Genomic DNA, 25,082 nt, shown 5'->3' with positions numbered 1-25,082 from the left:
AATAATCTTTTTAGATGTTATTTTTCTACCAACCAAATATAGTAAAATTTATTTTCTCCCATTATTATTTTTTCAGATAGATAATTTTCAGGAATTACCGGATTATCCCGTAATTTGATATACCTCGACCAAATGAATCCTAAGTTTTTAGAATGAGGCCCTGATTTAAATGGGGCCTTGCTTTGGGTTGGATCGGAATCTACATCTCTTCATCTTTCTTGCAGTCTGTGACGGCCCAAGCCCATAAGATCGTAATAAAAACCCTGTTCACTTCATCAAGTTCCGTAGAGGGCAAAGATATCTTCCGGTGGGCGCGCATCTGAGGTGACGCGGAGCCAGCGCGGTAAACGTCGCATTGCATATTTGAGCGATTAGAATCAACCGCAGGCACAGTATAACGGAGCAATTCTTTGTCTGATTAATACTTCTATTATTACCATCAAGCCCTACGCTGGAGTTCATAACCCTGGAAGCGGAGGAAGGCCGGAAGATCAAGCGTCCGTCTCCGTCACCTTCTCCTTCGTTAGATGGTCAGAAAATTCCCATCTCTCTCTCTCTCTCTCTTTCTCTGCTTCTGATTTCTTTTCGAGAAGGCAACCATTCTTGGAGTATTCTAGTGTTTCGAGATATCTAGGGTTTTGAGATATCCCTTCTTTGGATCGAAACATCTCAGGCACCGAAGCCCATATCGAGCCCGGTGCCCGTCGCGTGGTATCCGTCGCTGGCCGTGCTGATGCTTTCCATCGGTCTCCTCGTCACCGCCTCCTTCTTCATGTAAGCCATCGTTTGGACTCTTCTTATCGTCTTCTCTCAAGATATCTTCTTGTTGTGTTTATTCTGTCATAATTCTTGATGAAGATGTCGTTTCTCATCGGGATTCTACGAATGCTAGGTATTTTTGGATTCAAAACGTTAAAAAGATTGCACCGAAATCGGTTCTTGAATGTTTATTTTTGTGATACGTGTTTTTCCTTATGAATGGTTAGCTATTGATTCTTATATTGCAAAGTCCTTAAGCCATCACCCGTTTCCAATGTAATATTTTTGACTGTTTGGTGTTCCTTGACCTTTAAATTCATTATAGATTTATATGCATATGCTTGCCTCTAGGGTTTGTATGTTATTTTATGCGAAACATTGCCATCACTTGTTGGGCGGAAATGCATTCGTGAGATCCCAAACAGAGCTGCGAGAAGTCTCTCGTGATTGTTTATAATCTTTCTTCCTTCTACACGTTAAGATTTATTGTTGTTGATAGTTGATAATTTGTCAAACTTCTTTCTATTTCCTAGTATAGATCAAGAACTTTTGTAGGTATTAGCTTCCAAAAGGAAGGGGTACTTATTTGTATTTTGAGATGAAAGGCATTTCTGTAATTAGTTGGACTTGGAAAGCCTATAAAAACTGATACATGTGGTGTATTATTGTTAATGGAAGGCTAATATGAAGAGAGTTCTGGTATATTAAATAGGAACTGAAGTAATGTTATGCTCTTCATTGGAAGAGATGATTGAAGTTCAGGACAATCTTCATTCTTCTCTTGCCAGTGAATTCTGGTATATGTTTGCATTACAGGCACTGAAATATATGGATCAGTCTAAACTTAGTCTTTCTTCTGGGTAGTAGTTCTTTGTTTACAGCAGTCACAAGCCTTATTTCTTTTTCCCCCTTGGAAATGACAAATGTGCCAAATTGGCAACTCTAGGCCACATTACTGGTTCTCTATTTATCTGGATAGTTTAGGCCACCTGTATCTTATACCACATCCTTGAATAAATTTGAATTGACAACTTCAAAGACCAATAACCTATTTAATGATAGCTCATATGCTCTAATGTTATTTTGTTTTATCACAAAATTCACCTGTCAAACCTTTATAAAATATAAGCAATATTGTATAATCTACTCTACTGCTAGTCTTTCATTTTTGGTAATTGTATGGTGGACTTATTGTTGCCTGAGTATGTCTATTACATCTAATGGGAGAACATGATTGGTGTTCATTAGCTTGAGAAATAGGTATCTTTTTGCAGGTGTTAAAATCAAGTTATCGTTTCGTTCGGACTTCCGGTCCTCACTTCACTTGTTTTTTTGGATGGAAAAATCCTGTATGTCAAGTAGGTGCGTGCAAATCACTTTTGTCTTCTGCTCATCCTTTTAATTCCTCATCTTTCACATGAGGATCACCAAGATAGGCAAGTTCGTTAATGGTTCCCTTAGCATCATTTGTTAAGTGATAGCATTTTTATGTGGGTCATGCTGGTATGGAAACATGTTAAATCCTGGTCCTTAAAGGAGGACGCGGATTAACAAGAAATCACGACCATGATGATTACTTGGTTAGATAACATAGAATAGTAGACTGACAATTGACTTTATGCCACATTAGAAAATACTTGTCATCTTGGTGATCAATCATCTCTAGCAGGGAACAGTAAAAATTGATGATCAACGAGAAGATGGATTGGTGACTCCTAGGTTGAAAGCGGTCATGCTATGCATTTAAGCATTTTGCATGTTGAGCTGAAATGACATTGATCTAATATTGTTTCAGTAAAGAGAGTTGAGGAGTTGGTTTAGTTTCTAACATTTTGTTAATAACTTTTTGAGATGCAACTTAGGTTGAAAATCTTGTTGTCGATCCCAAGGAAATGCGAAGAAGATCAATTGCTGTACATATGGAAGTGCAATTAAAGTTGTATTATTTTTGCATCTTTGAACGATTCAGTGGCTGTAATCCCCCTTCAACAGTGTCCATCTAATAATTGTTATCACGGAAGCCTACTAGGTTTTCAACCTTGTTTGATCACATACAGTGTTTCCTAGTTTTAGCTTTTACCCATTTGGGTCTGGATTGACTATTGTGGTTTTTTTGGGGGAGAACCATGTACACTGTCCAATCCTAGTATCTTTGAGTGATTGGGCATCTCCATTTATATTAATAGGTAAAGAAGGTTTTCTGACAAGTGACAACTGCTTTTGTAAGATCTAAATATATAATTATTGTTTGATTGATAGAGTGACCGTTAGCAGCAATCATCAAAGTTCTCCATTAAACACATCTTTGCTCATGATGGAGATCATTTTATTAGAATCTTACTAGCATTGATGAGAATTAGTACGAGACACCAAATGAGGTCATATAATTTATTTTATTTTATAGGTTGAAGTTTACAAGTCATCTGAGAAAAGAAGTCTTATTATTTTCATGATGATACTTCTTTATTTCTGATCTAAGAGTTGGTACATTCTTGGTTTTCTGCTCCTAATGGTTCATGTGTGTGAGGATTCATTTCAAGGTGGAAAATTCTGCAGCATTTGAAGTGCCATGGCTTTGTCTAGAGTTAAGACATCTCTCCCTTGCTCAACATGTCATTTAGGGATGGTTCTGTGGTCGTCAAAATTGATGATTAACCTTTATGATCATGCAAAAGTAATAGGAAATACAGAGTGATAGATTAGATTAGGGGAGTAATTGCTTGAGTGATAATCTCTAGAGAGCTGCTATTTTATGAATTGGTAAATGGGTTGAGAAGTTAATTTTCATTTTTGCCCGATATTTGATACTACTACTGACTTTGTTTATTGTTTTCTTTCAGTTTTTACATGTCGCTAGGGCTAATGAAAGTTTTTGCTTTGTAATATTGGTATTTTGAATTTCTGTCAGCTGTCAGATTTTCAGCTTTGGAGTGAATCTAAGAGGAGAGATTCTTGACTGTATCGACTTTCTCAATGCTCTGTTCAAATGCTTATTTTCTTTGTAATATTGGTATTCTTGAATTTCCATCAGCTGTCAAAGTTTCAGCTTTAGAGTGAATCTAAAAGAAGAGATTTGACTGTATTGACTTTCTCAATGCTCTGTTCAAATGCTTAGTCAAAACTTTGCAAAGGGATCATAGGACATTGAAATTGAATTCTGAAGGATAGACTGTGGTCACTTTTCGCAAAGACTTCTTATTGATGGTATGTTTGACCTGCCTGAATGCAAACTTATATGCCAGAAAGTTTGTGCATCTATGGTCTAAATGCTTCTTTGCACCTATAGGGTGATATGTTTCTCGCTTACGAGACATGTAGATAAATGGTTTGGGATTTATTTTCTACATGATTTGCAAATGTCCCGTATACATATCTTGTACACCTGTCACCTGCAATTGGTAATGGGCAATGCTTTATGATTTCAGATTGGAAACCTGATGCGGGACAGTTGATTTAGAGAAGAAATTAAGTAGGGGAAGGAGGAGGGAGGAGTCTGGAGTCCACCAGATACTAAAGCGAAGTCTCGTTTTTAATCCTCAAAATATTCTGCTGAACAATAGATAAGGGGGTGCCATATATAGCCCCAATACAACTACCCATGATCCCCACAAATGAGATCATGTAACTACCCATGACCCAACAACATCATGGGTCACTACACTAGCTAAATACAATCAAACAAGCAAACAACTAATAAAATACGAAAATACATAAGAAATAAATGAAAATACGCAAGAAAATAAAACTAGGGTGGCCAAAGTGCTATGCACGCCGGCGACGCCTGTATACATGCTGGAAACGGTGGTTTGTGTCCCCACCAACTCCCCTCAGCGGAGAAGAGTTCGCCTCTGGCGAAACGGATGTCTGGTAATGCTCCAACAGGTCTGAAGCAAGTCGCTGGAGCTCATCTCTGCTAATCCAAGTATCATCTGACGGAGGTCGACCATGCCATCTGACCAGGTATCGCTGATAACCACCGTTCTGCGTACTAACAATCTGATCATCCAAAATCTGTTCCACTGTGTCTGTGATCTGCGGAGAAAAAGGTACAGGAGGCAAGGCAGGAGCAGGAGATATGTTCTCAAAATTGGATGTGCAGTCAGTGTCAGGCTCATTGAGCGGGTCTGTAGGAATAGTTGTCGGACCTCGGTAGGCAACTAAGTCTTCTACGTTAAAAACTGGATTAATCCCAAAATCACTTGGAATATCCACCACATATGCATTAGATCCAACCCGTTTCAGAATTTTGTATGGACCCATACTTCGGGCGTGCAATTTCCTAACGGCTCCTGGTGGAAACCGTTCAGGTCTGATTCTGATCATTACATCATCACCCGCTCGAAATTCTTGATAACGTCGACGTAAGTCAACGGCCGTTTTATATCTCACATTGTTGATTTCAATTTTTTTCTTAATCTCTTTATGTAAATTTTGCATGTGTTGCGCAAAGGATTCAGCGGTCTCAGAGATTCTATTGTTAGGGGCTACTGGGATAAGATCAATAGGTTTTCGCGGTACATAGCCTAAGACAATTTCAAAAGGGCTCAAGCCAGTGGTCCTGTTTACAGAGCTATTGTAGGCGAATTCAGCTATGGATAAAAGAAGATCCCAATTACCTGGGTGGTCACCTACCAAACATCGTAGAAGGTTTCCTAGACTGCGGTTGACCACCTCAGTTTGCCCGTCTGTCTGAGGGTGATAGGCTGTGGAATATTTAAGCTTAGTACCCATAAAGTTCCAGAGGGTCTTCCAAAAATAACTAACAAATTTGACATCTCTATCAGTCACTATCGAGGTTGGAAGCCCGTGGAGCCTAACGACCTCATCAAAGATAATCCTCGCAACTTTGGAGGCATCAGAAGTCTTGGAAGTGGGTAGAAAATGTGCCATCTTAGAGAACCGATCCACTACCACGAGAATGGAATCATGCTTACTTCTAGTCTTTGGCAATCCTAGCACGAAATCCATACTAATGTCCTGCCAAGGACGATCTGGGACAGGAAGGGGCGTATATAAACCAGTGTTTTGTTTGCGCTGTTTGGATAGTTGACAAGTACGACACTGACTAACAATTTTTGCAACATTCCGTTTTAAACTAGGCCAATAAAATCTTTGTTCGACCATATCAATGGTCTTATTTCTACCAAAATGGCCAGCTATTCCTCCCGCATGAAGTTCCCAAACAAGAAAATCTCTAAGGGATGTTTGAGGGATACATAGCTTGTTTCCTCGGAACAGAAAGGAATCAACCACAAGGTAATCACTATAGTCCCTGGTGCGACCATCTAAGACGCTTGCATAGATCTCAGCGAAGTCTGGACAAGTTGCATAATCGTCAATTATTCGTTCAAATCCAGTAACATTTATGCTTACCGACAAAAGTAATGCTACACGACGGCTTAAGGCATCAGCTGCTTTGTTGTCAATACCTGCTTTGTGACACAACACGAAGGTATATTCTTGAAGAAATTCAGCCCACTTTCCGTGTCGTGAATTCAATCGCTTTTGGGAATTTAAGTACCTCAAAGCTTCATGGTCGGAATATAATACGAATTCCTGAGGTAGCAAATAGTGACGCCAGTGACGCAGCGCTTGTACAACTGCATAAAATTCTTTGTCATAGGTGGAATATTTTCGTTTGGCATCATTCAGCTTTTCACTGAAGTATGCGACAGGATGCTTTTCTTGGCTTAAGACACCACCTATACCTATACCAGATGCATCACAAGAAACTTCGAAAACTTTAGTAAAATCTGGGAGGCGCATCACCGGGGCTTCAGTCATTCTAGTCTTGATCTCTTGGAATGCCCTTGAGGCCGCAACGGTCCAATGAAATTCACCTTTCCGGATACAATCCGTAATCGGTGCAGTGATCGTACTAAAATTCTTGATGAACCTTCTATAAAAGGTGGCTAGGCCGTGGAAGCTTCGCACCTCAAATAATGTAGTGGGTTCGGGCCATTCAAGAATAGCTTGGACCTTCTGTGGGTCTGCTGAAACACCCTCAGAAGAAACAACGAATCCTAAGAAGATTACACGATCAGTCATAAATGAACACTTCTTAAGATTCGCATATAGGCTTTCTTTTCTCAGTGAATCGCAAACCAAACGTAGGTGCTCAAGGTGTTGTTCCTTGTTTTTGCTGTAAATTAAGATATCGTCAAAGTAGACTACAAGGAATTTACCCATTAAAGGTCTTAGTACTTGTGTCATAATTCGCATAAATGTACTAGGTGCATTTGTTAATCCAAAGGGCATGACTAGCCACTCATATAACCCATCCTTGGTTTTGAAAGCTGTTTTCCATTCATCACCTGGGCGGATACGGATTTGGTGGTAACCACTCTTAAGGTCAATTTTGGAAAAGATAGTGGCACCTGCCATCATATCAAGCATGTCATCCAATCGTGGTATTGGAAACCGATATTTAACCGTTATCTTATTAATTGCCCTGCTATCCACACACATTCTCCAAGTGCCGTCTTTTTTGGGCGTTAGAAGCGCCGGCACCGCACACGGACTAAGACTTTCTCGGATGAACCCTTTTTGGAGTAGTTCATCAACTTGCCGTTTCAATTCAGCGTGTTCAATCGGATTTAGTCTATAATGAGGCAAGTTCGGGAGAGTCGCCCCTGGAACCAAGTCTATGGCGTGCTGAATGTCACGCATAGGGGGAAGCTCATCAGGAAGGTCCTCAGGAAAGAGATCCTTAAATTCTTCCAGAACATGATGAACTTCCTTCGGAAAATCTATTTGAACATCAGGAACAACTTCTTTGGACACTAACACAATGACTATGGATCCTTGGGTTGCTGCTTTCTCGAATTCCTTAGGACTAATGATTTGAAGGCGCTTTTCAACCTTCACATCCTTCTTTCCAGCAATAGAAGGTCTAGGCGGTAGAGGGTTTAGTCGAATTTTCTTTCCTTGGTGAACAAAAGAACAGGAATTGGATTTGCCATAAATAGTCACATCCAAATCATAAAGCCACGGTCTACCAAGGATGATGTGTCCGACGTCCATGGGAATAACATCACACCAGACCTTATCATTATATTCAGAAAAGTTGATTTGGACGAGGCAACGCTCAGTGACTGGTATAGCGGTTTTATCCACCCAAGACACATTATAGGGGTTAGGGTGAGGCACTGTCTTTAACTGTAGCTTCTTGACAGTTCTTGTGGATACAACATTGACACAACTCCCACTGTCGATGATAACCTTACAGCTATGTTCGCCACATTTGATATAGGTGTGAAATATGGATCGACGCCTCCAGTCATCATCTTCTCGCTTTGGTTGTGTAAGGACACACCTGACTACACCTAAAGGAGTGGAACCCTCAAGTGAGTCCGGTTCCTCACCTTCATCTGACTCTTCAGGGTCTATCTCTGGTTCATGGACCAACTCATTCTCTTCATCATTTCTATCTTCTTCGATGACCAATGTTTTCTTAGTGGGACATTGACTAGCTCTATGCCCAAAACCAAAACATCTGTAACACTGATCTCGAGAAATTTTGGGTGGTTCACTTAAAATTCCCTTACTCTTTTGATCATTAATTTTTGGGGACTCGGTCGCTTGATTTCTGACATTGGGCTTACTCCAAGTATTAATCTGACTACCGTGGGTGTTCTTATAATTGGTCTCCTTAAGATCGAATCGCCTAAAGGTTGTCTTATTAGTATAACGCTCAATGTCTTGGACGAGTTGATAGGCATGTTCTAATGAATTGACCTCGCGTAAAATAAGCTCTTTTTGTAGATCATCTCGTAATCCGGACCTAAACCTAGAAAGGGTCAATTCCACACTCTCGCGTGCATCACATCGCATGAAGAACTCATCAAAGCGAGCGATGTACTCAGACACAGGTTTGTTTCCTTGAATCAAGCGTTGCCACTGATCTAACAGGCGACTCTTATAGGATGTTGGGAGATATTTTTCTTTTAACTTCTCCTTCATTTCATCCCAATGTACCACAGGGGGTTGTCTAGCTCTAGCAAGCATATTTTCTATTGTGTTCCAATGTAATTTTGCAGGACCAATGAGCTTCATTTTTGCAAAACGAACTCTGCGATCGTCAGACAAGCTATACCATTCAAAGTAATGGTCCATATCAGCGAGCCAATCGATGAAGACTTTTGGGTCAAGACGACCATCATAACTTGGTGCATCGATCTTAATACTGCGCATTACATGCTCATCTGGTGTCTCACGTGCTCTTAGATAGTCCCTTTGGTGTTGTGGCCCAAAGCCTCTGGGGCGGGACGGTTCAATCTCACCAAGTTCAGATTCTCCATCGTTGTGAGTAACTTGGAGGTTGGTGATTGAATTTTCAGCTATAGTCAAGCGAGTATTCAGCCTAGTTTCAAGGTCAGTGATTCTTGCTCCTAATCTGGTTTCTAATGCTGCTATGGCATCTAATACCTGTTGGTTTGGGTTGGTCGACATCTCATGTGAGTAAGATGTACCGCTGCGAGTTGTCATACTCTAGAATTCAAAATTCCTAGATATATAATTAACATTCAGAATAAAATCAACGATGTTGAATAAAAGACGACTTTTGACGTAGTCTCGGTTACCTTCGAATTAGCACAGGTGATAACAAAATATCAGGACCTTAGGTACTGCTAACCTTGGTTTGGATCATGCAAAATCTTTGCAGGTTAATCTAATGAAAGTGGGGTCCTTCAAATTGATTTGGGTTTCACCAGATTCAAGTAAAATTTCCTAGTTGCTTTTCGAGGATTTGAAAATAATTTGTAAGGCTCAATATGTGTTTTCAAGGGGCATAGGCTTTTATAAAAGTAAGGTCCTATCTCAAACCGACAACATGAAGTGAAACAATAATAATCTAAAGATAAGCTAGTTTATAGGGAAAGGCTGAAAAATAATTATTTAAAGGAAAGATACGACCTCTTCTTGCAGATCTGAATCAGTGGATGAGTTTGGATGGCAAAGTGTAGGATGCAGAACCGGAACCCGACGATTTGTAGAAAATGCTGCTGGAAGATGGCTGACTGCAGCGTCGTTGTAAAAGTCCAACTCACGGCTGGGTCTGGATCCAGATGCAGGGCCTGAAAGCGAAGCCCGCAAAACACTGGGCCAGAAGATCAGCTCGGCCCGCGTGACAACAGGCCGAACACAGGCCGGCCCACTCGCCCGAAAAGCAAAGACTAGAGGGGACCCGAAGCTTCTGGATGGCTTCGGATCCCGCTGTGCGTCGTTGGGTGAGGAGCTTCTGATACCAAGGAGCTGAGGGTGACACCGGTGGAAGAAGAGAGGGGAGATCTCCGTTTTGGGGAGCGAAGGAAGCGGCGAGGGCGGACGATGGAGTCGGCAACGGAGGTGGAGGTGGTGGCGCGGGGAAAGAGATGGGATGGAGGTTTCGGTGAGATGGGAGGGAGAAGGGATGGGAGAACTCGAGGGTTGGAGAAAGAGTGGGAAAGAATAGAAGAAGAAGGGGAAGGAGCGATATCGGAGGTGGATCCCTCGTTCTGGGGAGCGAGGGGGTCGGCGAAGGCGGAGGATGGAGTCGGCAGCGGAAGTCGGAGGTGGCGGCACAGAAGAAGAAGGGGTCTTGGTGAGATGAAAGGGAGAAAAAGAAAGGGGTTTAGGGTTTAGTGAGCCGAGAGGGAGAGGAAGAGTCGACTGAGGGAAGAAGAAAATGGGAAGACTCAAGGTCGGTGGAGGGTGGAGGAAACGGAAAAGATGAAAGAGGGGAAAGGGGAGGGTGGCGGTGTGATTGAATCAGCGGTGCGTGCGGTCGCTGAGGTGAGCTGCGGCGGCGAGCGATGGTCCGACAACAAGGAGGAGAGACGGCTCGGTGGCAGCAAAGAGCGGCGACAGTGGCGGTGGAGGCGTGACAGTGAGGCGTCGACGGCGGCGGTGGTGGCGGAACCCTAGATCTGGGTTCTTCTCCGTCGAACGACAGGTACGGTCTTCCTTTTTTTTTTTTTTTTTTTTTTTTTGAACAGCACGTGCAAGTCACGTGCTGCGTCTGGGGTGGTCACGTGTGAAGTCACGTGCGAGGCTCACGTGAGGGTCATGTGACCTCTTTTTTTTTTTTTTTTTTTTTTTGGGGGGGGGGGGGGGCGGATCCGGCTAATGAACTGGTAATGGGTGAGGGACTTACCCGTTAACTGGTGTTTCTGCAACCTCCCGACGGTTTCGGGAGGTGGTACCGGGCTCTGCGGCTACAGTTGCTGGCAGTTCCCGGCGGTCGATCGTGGCGAAGTCCACGCTAGCAGTGCAGAGGAGGGAGATCTCAGTGGTCTGTGGTGGTGGCCGGCGACCGGTCACCTGCTCCGGCACTGGGTTCCCTCGCAGGAATGTCTCCTGTCTCTCTTCGTGTGCGCGGTGGCCAGCAGACGCTTCGGCGGGTCCGAGGGACAGGTCTGAAAGAAGGGCAGCGATGCTCCTCTTCTTTTTGACAGAAGGAGTCACCCGTGGTCCGTCAGCTCGCTCCGGCGTCCGGGGTCGGGTTACCGCGTAGATTTCGTGTGCCCACCGGAATCCTGGGATCCGGCGATGCTCTGCCATACACTTGGTAGATTTCTGTGGGATTTTCGGGACAGAGGAGACAACAAAAGTTTTTTTTTTTTTTTGCAGACTGTCCCACTGCGGCCCAGAAAATGGCAGTGAAGAAAAGGAAGGGAAAGGATCACGGATCGGGGCGTTGGCACAGAGGCAAAGCCCAACAGTGCTCTGATACCAAACTGATGCGGGACAGTTGATTTAGAGAAGAAATTAAGTAGGGGAAGGAGGAGGGAGGAGTCTGGAGTCCACCAGATACTAAAGCGAAGTCTCGTTTTTAATCCCCAAAATATTCTGCTGAACAATAGATAAGGGGGTGCCATATATAGCCCCAATACAACTACCCATGATCCCCACAAATGAGATCATGTAACTACCCATGACCCAACAACATCATGGGTCACTACACTAGCTAAATACAATCAAACAAGCAAACAACTAATAAAATACGAAAATACATAAGAAATAAATGAAAATACGCAAGAAAATAAAACTAGGGTGGCCAAAGTGCTATGCACGCCGGCGACGCCTGTATACATGCTGGAAACGGTGGTTTGTGTCCCCACCAAAACCTTAGGTCACGTGGATCTTCTCGGACATTTTCCTTAGGCAGGTGTTTCTACTACAATTTTTTCTATCATTACTCTGGTTAAAAGAAAACACATGGTTTTTAACAAGTTTTTTCATTCGAGGAAGGTTTTTAAGAGATTAGAAGACTCTGCTTGCTTTTCTATGTCACATGTATTGCCAATCTTCAGGTTTGACTTAGGGCGTGTCTGGTTTTCTGCTGTTGCTTCTGCTTTGCAAGAAGAGAAGGGGCCAGAAGCTAGGTTTTCTAGATTCTCCTAAAAGTGCTTTTAACCTTTTCTTCTTGGAGAACCACTTTTTAGATAATGTCATCAAACACCTTATATGTTTTAGAAGCACTTTTTTGCTTCAAAAGTTGCAAAAGTACTTTTTTCATGTGATATCAGACACACCGTTAGACTCCTTTTTAGCTGTGAATGGTCCTCATTATATATCATAAAAGCTTGATTAGCCTTTTCTGTTGTACCTGTACTACCCCTTTTCTATCTGTTTATGCATAAGCGAGATATGTTTTCATAAATATCTAATTACTAAATGAAACCATTTATACTTTTGATTGTTTTTGTATTCTGTTTAATCAACCTTTATTTTTATTAGAGCTTGGGTTTTGTGGGTCTCATCTCCCTGTAGGAAATGTAATTAAGAAAAAGAAAAAGAGAAAAGGTCAATGTCAAAGTTTTTCCGTCCAACAGTGCTGCATTTAGATGGTACTCAAGGAGGGATTTATAAATACTACTTGATGTTGTTTGCCTATCACTACGTCAGAAAAAGTGGATTTCTGTATCATTGTATCAAAGTAACGGTAACCATCTATTTGAATCAAGCTTCTTTAAACTGTAAAGATCCTAGAGAGTAAAAACAATTCTGCTCTTTAGAAGTATAGTGCCAATGAAACATGCGATAGCAATTTTAAATGACAATATCTTAATAGGTCAGCTCTCATGCCTGTTTTAGGTTATTAAATTATGTCCTGCCAATCATTAATTTAATGAGGCCCAGCAGTCTTAATTTGTTGCTCACCTTTGACTTCCTAGGAAGAAACTATTGTCCTAGGTGAAGGAAAGAGGAGATTAAGAATGAAGATAGAAGTATTACAAAAGAGAAAAGGAATGAGAAAGGGGACGTAAACTAGCTGGTTAAGTGCATGAAGAACATGGTAAATGCAATACCAGCGGCAAAATTATGTTGCCCCAGTTGATAGATGCGACGTTCAGGATGTAAAGGATCAGCATAATTTTGTTGCAATTGGATCAGATATGAATTTGCTAAACATGATGATGAGTTTGGAATTCATTGGTAGACCTAATAATAAAACTGTAAAGTGAAAAGTGAATTTACTTGTTGATGTTTGTGAAGGTAAATGGTTTAGAGGATGGTAGGGTATGAAAAGTTTAAGCTGTTTGAAGAAAATTAATGATGTATAGAGGGTATGATTCAGTTTTCAAGAGACATGCATTTGAATTCCTATTTCTCATCTGAAGAAACTAAAGGAAAAAGGTAGAAAAAATGTAGACGTGCATGTGCTTGTGAGTCCACATGAAGGAAAATGGCTAATGTGGAAGTCAACCCTGATTAGCTAAATTTAAATATATGCTTAACTGTTCATAAATAAAATATTACTTAAGTTAAGCACAGCTAATATTTCAAACAGTCAGTTACAAAGAGGAAAATAGAACTTGGAGGGAGAAAAGAACTTGGAGCTAACTTATGTTTTGGTCTTAGATTTCCTAACAACTTTCTTCATGAACAACTTCTCTCTTACCTAAAGTTTGCTTGAACAATAATATGATGCTAGTTTAGGGGTTTGATATTGGGGAGCGCTGGTCATAAAACATGACTAAATGTAATTATACCTTGACTGATAAAACAACAGTATATCGATCGATAAATATTGAAAGTGAGGTATTTCTGGTTGATTACTTGGTCACAAAAGATTCACTGAAAGAAAGAGAAGAAAAGGCTACATAAACATCTCCTCCCAATTACTAAACATCTAAAATCAAAATTTTATTTTGTAGAGATTTTTGTAACAATTTTTCTATTTGAAGCTGCCAAACAAGCAAATATCAGCAACCAACTAGCTGCTAAAAATAACTAGTATAAAGAATGAAAGTAGCATATCTATTTTACCTCCGTAAAGACAGTGGTTGTGATTAATTTGGCTCATTGACTTAAATCTGTGATTTAAATGTGGAAAAAACTGCCTACATTGAAAATTATCATCTTTCTCCTTTGTCTAGACCATTACCAATTTAATGGAATTTATTGAGTCACAGCTTGGTTGTATGAGCTTAAAATATAGGCAGGAAGTTGGAGCTTCCTGCCCACTAATTGGTCTTATAGGTTTCATGGTAGAAACCTTGCTCATCAAAGTGCCTCAGCTAGGAACTTAGCATCAATTTTCTGATGGTTGACATATTGTTGACAGCTGATTTAAATCAGCTCAATCCATTCGTGGAGCGTTCTCAAGTTAGAGTTTTGCTTTATACTTGTCCACATATTTGATTTGAAGAGGAAAAGTGGTAATTGGTTGGATCAAGTTGACCTCTCGTATCAAACCTTGTTATGGCTTGAGCTCAAAGTCTGCCGAACTAGTATCGGGACCTGTACTGGTCGGCGAACGATTCGGTATGGTACAGGTTCATTACCGTACTGACACACGATACGGTATGACGCGCCGATTTCGTACCGGCATGTCCATTTTTTTTTGTGGAGTATTTTTAGTTGATTTAATTGATAATCAATCCTTTCGAACTTTTCAATGATTTTAAGTCTAATTTGATACTTTTTTTGATATTATTTTGATGTTTTTTGATATTTCTATGATCCCGATTTAACCTAAATAATATATCTTATTGTTTTAAAATGGTACAAATCATAAAATGATTAGCAAGATGTTGCATGCTACAAGGAATAATATGAAATATTCTCAAATCAAGTAGTGAGGTAAAAATTATAAAATAATACAATCAATTACATATATTTAAAGTACGAGATACATACCGATATTTAAAATCGGGTCGAGTGGCGATGCCTTTCGTAGATATCCGGATCATCATCATAGTTAGGAGGCACATCAGTCCATCCGAAAATTAAATTTTTATGTCATCATGTAGATTGTTCATAGATCTACAACATATAATAAAATCAAGTCCAAATCGAAAATTTTGGCATAATCTTTCCTTATTTTGCAATTTTCGAGCTATTTTTTCAAGCCTCCCCCCCCCCCAAAAAAAAATGAGGGAATGAGATAGGAAAGAGGAAGCACACCTTATTTAGCTTGGATCTTCCTTTTAAAATGTCGAATCGGTGTGATTTTTGACTCGGTGGGAAGGAAGAAAGGCGGAAAGTTCTCTGTCGCTTACAAATGTTGTTGGGAAGGCCTTCTCGAGCCTTTCTAAAATCATTTTAACACCAGACAAAGGAAAAGGGAGGGGCTCGGTTCAGAACCGGCCGGTTCACATTGAGTTACGAACGAAACCGGCCGGTTCTAGGCCGATTCACACTTGTAAGATCCGGTTCGGGGCTGGAACCGAATCCAAAGGCCGAACCAACCCGGTTTTTCACTGGGTCGGTTCGGTATGGGCCGAAAGTTCGCCTGGCCTGGCATTTCTTGCTTGATCTGGACTTGCTAGTAGGATATTTGTTGTGCTTGAACTTGATGGCTATTGATCTGATTTTTGGGAGAGGTAAAGGGGGATTAGGACTAAACACTACCTTCTTCTTGTCGAATGTCGGCAAATGGTTGACTCTACCAATGACAATTGTATTCTCCCTCACCCTCTTTCTATCCTTCATTTAGCATTGATTTGCCCTCTTATTGGCTCCTTGCTAGTGTTGACCTCGCCCTTGTAGTAGTCCCCACACAACATTGATGGAAACCTCTTCTTGGACCTGTATCAATCTTGACTTCCCCTTTCTCCTCATGCCCATCTTCAGTGGATCTAATATCAACGTCCTTGTTTGTAGCCCCCTACCAACCTAGTGATCTTAGCACTGGAATCTACCACCTTGGTTTGACCATCCTTGAGAAAAGGAAGAGGCCAAATGATGGCCGGAGGGAAGACTAGATCTTATTGGGAAGGGAATTAAGATTTGTATTTGGGCTTTAAATCATATATATGTATATATATGACAATGTTAACTAACTAGTGTAAACTATGTTAAAGGGTAATGATTTTTCTATTCCAAACTTGATCAGCTAGTTGGTTAGTTTTGTTTGACTTGTACAACTTGTGGAGCAAAAGGGTCAGATTAAACAATTTGGGCCCATCTTGTTTTTGTTTGGGTAGATGGTTTGGATCCAAATTACCACCCTTAGAGAAAAAGGCTTGGATGATGGCGATGGCAATGACAATGATTATGTTTTCATTTATTGTTGACAAGGTTAAAGTAACGCTAAAATCTTGAGTATAAGACTATAAGTACTTGTGTCTTCTCATCAAGCTAATGGTCATCATATTTCTCAGGATAGAAAAGGTCTGGGTGGATTTAGGCCTCTATCATACAAGTGCCAAATTGGTCGAAAGGCCATATCCAAAGAGGGTTCATACTTAAAAACTCATGCAAAGGATAAGTTTTTGATTGTCATCAGAACTTTCTAAATACCAGGGTGGTGTATATACAACTAATTCCTGGCCATAAGAAGAATTGGTGGCTAGAGTGATTGGAGACTTGGATTGGTGTTTGTTCTTTTTTTTTTTAATTATTTTTTTGGGTCTAGCAATGTCCAACTAAATGATCTTGGCAACGGAATCTGCCACCTTGATTTGAGAATCCTTGAGAGAAGGGAGATGAAAGATAGGAAAGGAGACTTCAGATCTTATTTTGGAAGTTAATAGGATTGGAATTTGGGTTTTAATCATTAATATGGTAGTGGCACATTAGTTTCAAATATGTTATAGCGTGTTGATTTTTCTAAGCTGAACTTGACCCACTAGTTGATAAGACTTGTTTGACTTGTACCCCACTCATGGAGACAACGGCTTGGGTTAAATTGTTGGGTCTGCCTTGTTTTGGTTCCGGTAAATAGGTTTTGATCTAAATCACCACCTTTTGGAAAAAGGCTTGGATGATGATGATGATGATGATGACAATGAGGATGTTGTCTTTTATTACTGAAAGGATTGTGGTAACTTTAGTTTTTAAGTCACAGGTACTCATGTGTTATTGGCAAGTTAAAGATTTTCATATTTTTCAGAAACAAAATGAGATAGTAAATGTTTGGGTAGATTTAAACCTGTGCCACTTAAGTGCCAAATTTATGAAAAACCATAGCGAGATGAGTTCTTATGCCCAAGATTCGCAAGCAAAAAAATGCTTTTTGATCGTCATATGGACTGCCTTAATTTGAAGGTGTTTGTAGATCTAATTCTTGGCCATAATAAGAAGATCATGTTGTTAGTGAGTGACCTGAGCTTTCTTATATATGTATATGTTCTTTGTTTGGGTTTCTGTATGTATTACCCGGTTAACTAAGTGCACTTGACAGTGCAGTCCACCACCCTTGTTTGATCATCACTGGGAGAAGGGGGGAGATGGGTAGGAGGAGAGACTCGGGATCTTATTGGGCAAGGGAAGTAGGACTAGAATTTGGATTTGAAATCATATATATGATAAGTACTAATATAAGGTATGTCAAAGTGTGCTGATTCTTCCAACCTGAACTTGACTTTCTAGGTGGTTAGGCTCACCTTGTTTGTAAACAACTCGTGTAGTCAATAGCTTGAGCCCGTCTTGTTTTGCTTTGGGTAGCGTGTTGGAATCCAAATTGCCACCCATAGAAAAAGGCTTGGATGATGATGATGGTGATGACAATGAGGATGTTTGCTTTTATTACTGATATGATAAAGGTAAACCCAAATTCTTGAGTGATAAGTATTTGTGTTATCTCCAAGTTAAAGGTTGTTATATTTCTTGGTACCAAATTGAGATAGAAAAAGTCTGGATAGGTTTAAGGCCTGCCTTATAAGTGCCATATTTATAGAATAGCCACACTGTCGAGAAGTTTGCCAATGAAAGTCATGATAGTGAGTCAATCTTTCTACTATACCCATATCTCAAAGATGGCTCACACCCCAGAAAAATACGGGCAAAGGAGGTTTTTAACCATCATTGTATGCGCCAAAATATGTAGGTGTTTATGGAATTAAGAATTTGTAGATAGAGAGTGATAGGAGACTTTCTTATAGTTAATAATGATTGGACACTTTCATATCTTTGTATATGTTCTCTGTAGAGTTGTGTATGCAGCACCTTGCATAGCGAAGTTAGCAATAGATTCGACCACCATGGTTTGACCATCATGGAGAGAAGGGACAGGAAAGGGATAGGAATGGACACTTTGGATCTTACCAAGGAACTTAAATAGGATTGGATTTGGATTTGGATCATCTATATGATAACAATATACTAATATAAAATATGTTAGACAGTGTTGATTCTTCCAACTTGAACTCGATGCTAGTGTGTCAGTATAATGGTTTTGTTCTGTCTTCTGTTGGTTCGACTAAATGGGCTTGAAACCAAAATCATCGCCTATAAAAAAGGCTTGGATTATGATGATGGTGATGACAACAAGGATGCTTTCAATCATTATTATTGAAAGGGTAAAGGTAACCTCAAAATTTGAAGTCACAGATACTCGTATATCACTGCCAAGTCAAAGATCATCATATATCTTGAGACCAAAATGAGATGGAAAAGCTCTGGGTAGATTTAGACCTTGTCAATGTAGGTGTCATATCTAAGAAGCTCACACCCTGAAAACATATGATAGGAGTGGTTTTGGAGTCATCATTGTAATCACCAAGATATAAAAGTGTGTTTATACAGACTTCTTAGCCACAATAAGAAGTATTCGTGGCTAGAGAGTACTTAGAGGCTTTCTTATATTTGTGCATGTTCTTTGTTTGGATTGGACCTTGTTTATTTTTTTTAATTTTTAAATCTTGCCTTCACCATGTACCAGGTGTTTGACAAATAGAGAACTATGATAACGAAAATTTCCCATGTGGCTAGATGAAATTATCATCCTATGGCATGGCAATTGTGTAGTTTCTTCTGTTGGCTTTCAATGAAATGGTCGAGTGCTTTCATCCTTTTAATTTTCTGATTTTATCTTCCCTCTTAATGTTGCTCTTGCACTTAATATTTTATCAAATTCATTACAACGTTCGCTAGATCTGTACAGTCTTGTTAGTTGTCACATCTTTATGTGGTGATGCCTCTCCATTCCTTGTGGCATTTGTTCAATCATATCATCATAACATGTTTCTTTGAATTCCTACTACCACTTTCATTGATTATCTCGCTCTGAGGCTTTGGCACACATCAAAAGTACATGTAATGTAATTATTATCCCTTGTTTCTTTTGCTGCACAAGTCACCGTTTCATCCTCTTCCTTATTGGCCATTCAAGACATTTCTGTGTATTTTCCTTATCTGATTACAAACTACAAATTATGTTTTATGAGGTCTTCTATTTTGTTTAGATGTTCATGTCACCTATATAAGTACTTTGTGTTAATGTAAATGTTTTTTGATTGCTCATATTGTGCAGCATTAATACAGTGAGCCTTTTAAGCATTAACTAGTGATATATCTTTCATATTATGGCTATTTGTTTTAATGCAATCACTTCTTTTAAAATACAAGTTGGAATGATATAAACATTTTCTTTATTAGGTGTAATGCCATCTCTGTATCTTCTTTGTGGCTCGTTGTAATTTTTTTCCCTTATGTCTGTCTATTTTGAGTCTTGGGAGATTCTAAGAGAACTGACGTGAACTTTGTTTATCCCAAAATTGCATATCACATTAAACTTCAATTATCTTCCAACTATTTTTTTCAACTTCTTCATCTGCTACCCATTTTTTTCCTTTTTTTCTTTCCCCCTTTGTGAAAGAAGCTGAATTTTATATTCACATTTTGTCTGTCATTCCTAGTGCCATATAATTTCGGTTCTATAAATTCATTTTACCCTTACTGGTATTATGCCCAAGAATTTTTGCCACTGTCATTCTCTCTTAGACCTATGTATTCCTGACTATTATGTTTTCTTATAATGTTATGAATTTTACAACATTACTTCAACATCCTCATGTCCATAACTAGTTCTGTAAAGATCTATCCATTTCACATCTTATTCAGTAGTAATACTTACAAGATTGCTTTGCAGTCTGTCTGGATATTCAACTTTTCTTCCATCCTTGTGACTGAGAGTTGCTGATTAGAGCAGTGAAGGAAAAGAGAAGTTGAGGTAGCTGTCAATCTCCTATACCAATAGTCCAGATCAGCAGGATCCATCTGAAATATGACTTTTGGTATCTTGACAATCTCAGAGCTGTGGGACCTACAAACTCCCCTGCCCCTTCGATTTCCCAACTTCTCACCTCCTCTCTTCAGCCGTAAATGCGCACATGAAATATCACATGGATAAGTTTTTCACTTGTTGATATAGGCCTTTGTGGTATCGCTTGATCACAATCTAATAAGAGTTTTGTCTCCATAAATCAAATTAATTCTAATACATGTAGCATACTCTTTTTTGGTTTAACATTGTATTCTTGGGCTTTAGCCTCCAAACTGTTTCTGTACAAGTCAATTCTAGAAAGCAACCTTTCTTTAATCTCAATATATTACTTCTGGTTATCCAATAAGGAGACTATCTCTTGGAATACTAGCCATAACAAGTGTAGCACTTGGTATTACTCATGATGACCAAGATCTATTAGAGATGATATACAGCAATAGTTCTATACGGTCGTTAATTTCTGTTGCTTATCCATGTGATACATGTGGCATTGACAGAATACTATGTGAGGTCTTATTTTAAATACTGCATTTGATTGATCTTTAGTAAGTATGAAGGTTTAATTTAGATCAATAATAAAAGTTAAAGGTGCATAGCCAAGCTCTTAAGGCTGGTAAAGGTCAACAGGATTCAAGTGGCACTGTCATGCGGAGTTCAGGCTAATGGATGACACCGCATGTTTCATGCCATGCCAAATTGGAAAGAAAACAAAGGATTTAAACTTCCTTTTTAAGTTAACAGATCAAAAGCAGAACTCAATAGAACCAGTGCTGGGTGCCAACACTTGAGACCATGTCAGAAACTCAAGTAGTTTTCACATAATTAATTTTTGCAGTCCATAAATTTCTTTAACGTGTCTGTTGTGGATGCACAAAATCATGTGTTCAACTAGCCAACTTGACTCAAAATACATAGCTATTCCATATGGCTAACATTATATGAATAACACATGTAATCTGAATATGGATATGCTGATCATGCTAATTAATATCAATCCCTATCTTCACTAATATAATCATACTCCATCACGATGCTAATAATTAACACCCAACCACCCACCCAGACACTTTCCAATCATTCTCATGCTATGGATGCGGACACCCAACCACCCACCCAGACACTGTTTCCATTCATTCTCATGCTCTTGCACATACATGCACAGCCCATGCTATTGTTAATTTCAACATGGGTACACTGATCATACTAATTAAATCACTACATTTCTTCAGTAATTGAGTCATACTAAATTGTATATGGCCTGTCTTTATTTCCCCTATCAATCTAATTTGTATATATCTTTCCTCCCAGTCTTGAGTTTATCCTATCTGTATGGGTCAAACAAACGATTCTTTTTTTAATGAAATTTACTATATGGAAAAATTTTAAGTCATATTTATTTGCAAATTGAGCTAGAAATATTTGGGTCAAAAGGTCTACAAGGAGGGAAAGGCCAGATATTATGACTGAAAAAATGGTTTTTTGAAGAAGAATATGAGTTGATTATTATTTTTAGTGAAGACATCAACCCCGGGTATTTTTAGCTCTTGCTTGAAGTTGCTTGTAGTAACATTCATTTTATTGGGGTTACCTATAAGTGTGATGATTCAAATTAATTTTTGCTTATCCACCTTTTCAGATATTGCATCATCAATTGAAAGTAGTATTGATGTTATTTTGGGATTTTAATGTTGCATATATAGTCCTAGAAAACTGCCTATTTGTATATTCGCGTATATCCTTGCAGAAGAAACCTGTATAGATGTGCTCACTATCTACATCTATTAGCTTCCATTTATATAACCATGGCCTTTGTGAGTTATAAATAACCACAATGATGCAGAATGACAGTATTGCTCTTGAACCTGAACCACTGAGCTTAATTGGCTAGAGAACCAATGTCTCCTTTAATGCTCCGACCCTTAATGAGGGAGAGACACCCATTACTGCTGTTGGTGCTGGTCACCACCAGAAGTGGGTTCAGAAGTCTCAGAGCTGGTTTCCATTTCCAACTGGTGCCTCAACTGGACCTGCCAGAACAAAAACCCACCATCATACGGCGATGAGTAACATGGCAGTGAGGTTCTTGAAGCCGCCTCGATAATTCCCTCACCATTGGACATGGTAACAGTTGCTGCCAGGATTTTCTTTGAGAGGGGGCAATAATAATAACTAAGTTTTATCAAAATATTTTTCAATCAAAACATTAGAAATATATATCAATCTCGTTGAAATTTAGTAATATCAATTTGGCATAATTTTTGCAATGAAATTGGTCTTTCCTTCATGGAAGTCTAGCAATTAAACAAATTCACTAACATGTTAGTGCACTTCCTACATCATGTAAATGATTTAGCTAACCGCTATTTTGTTGTTGAGGACAAATTCTAAAATAATTTATTATAAAATTGGTTCAGTTTTGATACCACAATACATAAATTTCATGTATGATTTCAAGCGTGATGATGCAATCCATAGTTTCATATTGCTAGACTTGATATGGATGAAAATAGACATTTTTTTTTCTGAGAAAAATCAGTATTAAAATAATTTGAAGAAATATGTAATAGCTAACAATCTTACACTAGCACAAGAAAAATAGGATGTGAGAGTATGATTTGTTGTTTGACGACTTCAGGAAGAAAACCAAATATGAAATGACTTTTTATATTGCTGTTTTTTCCCCATGTATGGAAGTCTTTTTTACAAATGGCTCTAGACCTATTAGTCCCTTAATTACCAATAATTACGTACGATTTAGGAAACAGAAGCATTAAGATTTTGATGGGCAGGTAAAAGAGAAAACTCTCTTCCTACTTAAAGATTCCAGACAGAAAAGGCAATCCTATTCAGGATTATATGGGATAGCTCTCATATGGTGGAATTCAAAATTTCGAGCGGGTGTGAGGCTCCGCGCATGGTAATAGGAGAGATTCTCTCTCATTAAGAATTCGGGGCACTTATAGGAAGATTATTCTTCAGTTGTTCCCAACAATTGAGTTCAGAGGAAATTGTCATTTTGTGTCATGAGTTCATTTTTAACTCATATAAGCAATGGTTATCTTGATTGAGGTTAACTGAGGTGAATTGCGAGGCTGTATGAGCAAGTTTTTCCTATCTGCAGGGACACTAAGATCAAGTTTTTCAGGAATATAATGCATCATCTCCTTCATTTGTTGCACCTACTGTTTAAGAGGACAAATTTTTTATGATTGATGTGATAGCCTAATCTTTTTCCCTGATATGTTACTGAAATATAATCATCTGTTAGTTTCAGATTTAAGCATCTCTTCACTAATTTGAATAAGGAAAAAAACATAAAATTGATTAAAGACGGTCACTGAATGATATGGTTTTACATGAAGCTTTCTTGCTACCTTGTAGTGGGAGAAGTGAGAAAGCTCGAGGTCTCTGATTTACCATCATTATTCTTTTGGAGCATAAACTGTTAGAATAATGTTTCAGCATGCTAAATGCTCAACTCTGACCGTGGCATCATATTGCTTGTGCTCTTGTTGATTGCTGGCTTTTCTTGCAATTTTGGGAGGTGCATGTCCATGTTTAAGTTCTGTTAGAATAGATGATGCTAATAATCAGTGATTAGTTTGGTTGTGCATCCCTTCATTTCATTATTACATGAAATATTTTATTGCTTGAGAATGTCCTTTTCCCTTGCTGATATCTGGTGTATTGCAGCTATGAAGCTACTTCATCCAGACGGAACCGTAGCCTATCAAAGGAGATCGTAACTGGGGCCATGGCATCTATATTCTTGGTAATTGAACCAAGTCACTGCTCCTTGTCTGTCCACTTGTGAACTTTATAAAGTTGCTGATACCGTGATATATATGTTGATATCGAATCTATATTTTCTGTTGTTGCAGGGTTTTGGATCTCTGTTCTTGCTCCTTGCAACTGGTGTCTATGTTTGATACCAGAATTTGACCCAAATGCGGCTCCAGAGTTCTTTAAGAACCAAGAGAATTTTGATTATTCAACATACTAGTTGGGTTTATGCCTGCTATATGGAATTTGAGGGTCCCTCTCTGGATCTGAAATGCAAGACATGACAGCACGTGAATCTGAAGAAATTTTGTTTCAGTTTTTAGATGCATTCTAGTTTGGGTAGTATATCACTGCATGATTTGATACGACTCCAACAACAATTTTTTAGCCCTGAAGTGGCTTTGAACCACAATTTTCTCCACAGTTTTCAAGCATACCCAATTTAACTCAATTTTTGAAGTTGGGAGCCATGAACTAGCTACATGCTCTTGCTTTTGATTGCTTGCTGCCAGGGTGATGAATGGATAGTTGGGACCAAACAACTGTTGGAATCAACATTGTTTTATTAGTTTGATTTGGTGGAATCCACGTCTGAGGTTATGGGGTGCAGTTTCTTTAGGCATAACAGCATTACCATGGGAGTGCTTGTTATTCCCTAGTATTAGTAAAGCAGCTCCATATTACTCGCCTTTGGTGTCACAGCAGATGTTACACATTCATTTTTTAACACCGGGGAATTTGTGATCTAAATAGCATTTTCTTTCACTGCCAGCAGCTAGACGGTAGAGCCTGCATGAAGATTGGAAACGCGAGAGAACTGAAAGGTAACACGAGGAGCCATATGAAAGAGAGAGTGCATGTTGATGACCTGTTTGTTATCCTTGTTGATTGAGCTCTTCCGACGAGAAACCACTGTATGTAGATTGATGTTGAAAATGGCTTTCATTCCTGGTATTCTCTTGTTCTTTTAAAAGCTATAGTCTTTGCTGTTAGAACTTTGCTGATTTTACTAACAACTCGGAAAAACAGAAGCGTTGTCTAAAGTCCATAAAGCAATCCGTTAACCAAATATATAAATTCCGCTAGGAAGCCAGGTGTCTGA

General features: G+C 39.2%; 1 protein-coding gene across 1 annotated transcript; it reads left to right on the top strand.

Annotated features, from left to right (window-relative positions):
- The first annotated feature begins 398 nt into the window (after positions 1-398).
- On the top strand, positions 399-24,535 carry LOC103702034 (transmembrane protein 258-like). The gene is made up of 4 exons (XM_008784317.4): positions 399-530; positions 674-774; positions 23,891-23,969; positions 24,079-24,535. Exons 1-4 carry the CDS (start codon positions 528-530, stop codon positions 24,124-24,126), a joined length of 231 nt encoding a protein of 76 aa, XP_008782539.1. The 5' UTR covers positions 399-527; the 3' UTR covers positions 24,127-24,535.
- The last annotated feature ends 547 nt before the right edge of the window (positions 24,536-25,082 follow it).

The sequence above is a fragment of the Phoenix dactylifera genome, chromosome 8 (assembly GCF_009389715.1).
Source record: "Phoenix dactylifera cultivar Barhee BC4 chromosome 8, palm_55x_up_171113_PBpolish2nd_filt_p, whole genome shotgun sequence".
NCBI lineage: Eukaryota > Viridiplantae > Streptophyta > Magnoliopsida > Arecales > Arecaceae > Phoenix > Phoenix dactylifera.
Note: the sequence above shows the minus strand (reverse complement) of the source record. Positions and strands in the feature narration are given on the sequence as shown.